The sequence below is a fragment of the Penaeus monodon genome, chromosome 21 (genome assembly GCF_015228065.2).
Source record: "Penaeus monodon isolate SGIC_2016 chromosome 21, NSTDA_Pmon_1, whole genome shotgun sequence".
Taxonomy (NCBI): domain Eukaryota; kingdom Metazoa; phylum Arthropoda; class Malacostraca; order Decapoda; family Penaeidae; genus Penaeus; species Penaeus monodon.
Genome location: NC_051406.1, coordinates 22,460,248 through 22,460,538, shown reverse-complemented (window position 1 = coordinate 22,460,538; position 291 = coordinate 22,460,248). Strand labels below are relative to the sequence as shown.

The 291-nt window shown below is 63.6% G+C and overlaps 1 protein-coding gene across 1 annotated transcript in view; it reads right to left on the bottom strand.

The window, feature by feature from the left end:
• The window catches only part of LOC119586345 (venom protein 302-like), a gene marked incomplete at its 5' end in the record, with an annotated part of 703 nt that extends 490 nt beyond the window's left edge, over positions 1 to 213 (bottom strand). Inside the window, 1 exon segment of the mRNA XM_037935058.1 lies at positions 1 to 213. Within this exon segment, the coding sequence (XP_037790986.1) occupies positions 58 to 213 (156 nt within the window).
• Between the last annotated feature and the right edge of the window lie 78 nt (positions 214 to 291).

Sequence of the window (291 nt, the reverse complement as noted above, 5' to 3'; positions counted from 1 at the left end):
CTCTACACCAATGTCGTTACCTCTTCCACCTCCACCCAGAAGAAGCGGCGGCATCGTTCATGGCTCTTTCCGGTCCTCGAGTGCCAGTGCCACGGTCGAGGCGTTGACGCAGATGCCATCCGAGTTGAAGTCCGCCCAGTCCTTGTTGCAGACCAGCCCCAGGCCGCACTTGCCCGTGATGTTCCAGGGGCCGCCGCAGGGCATGTTCAGGCCCTGGGGGAAGAAGAGGGGCGAGAGGGGGCAGGAATCAGTACACGAAGCACCACGGGGCATGTTCACACCCCGGGGGGG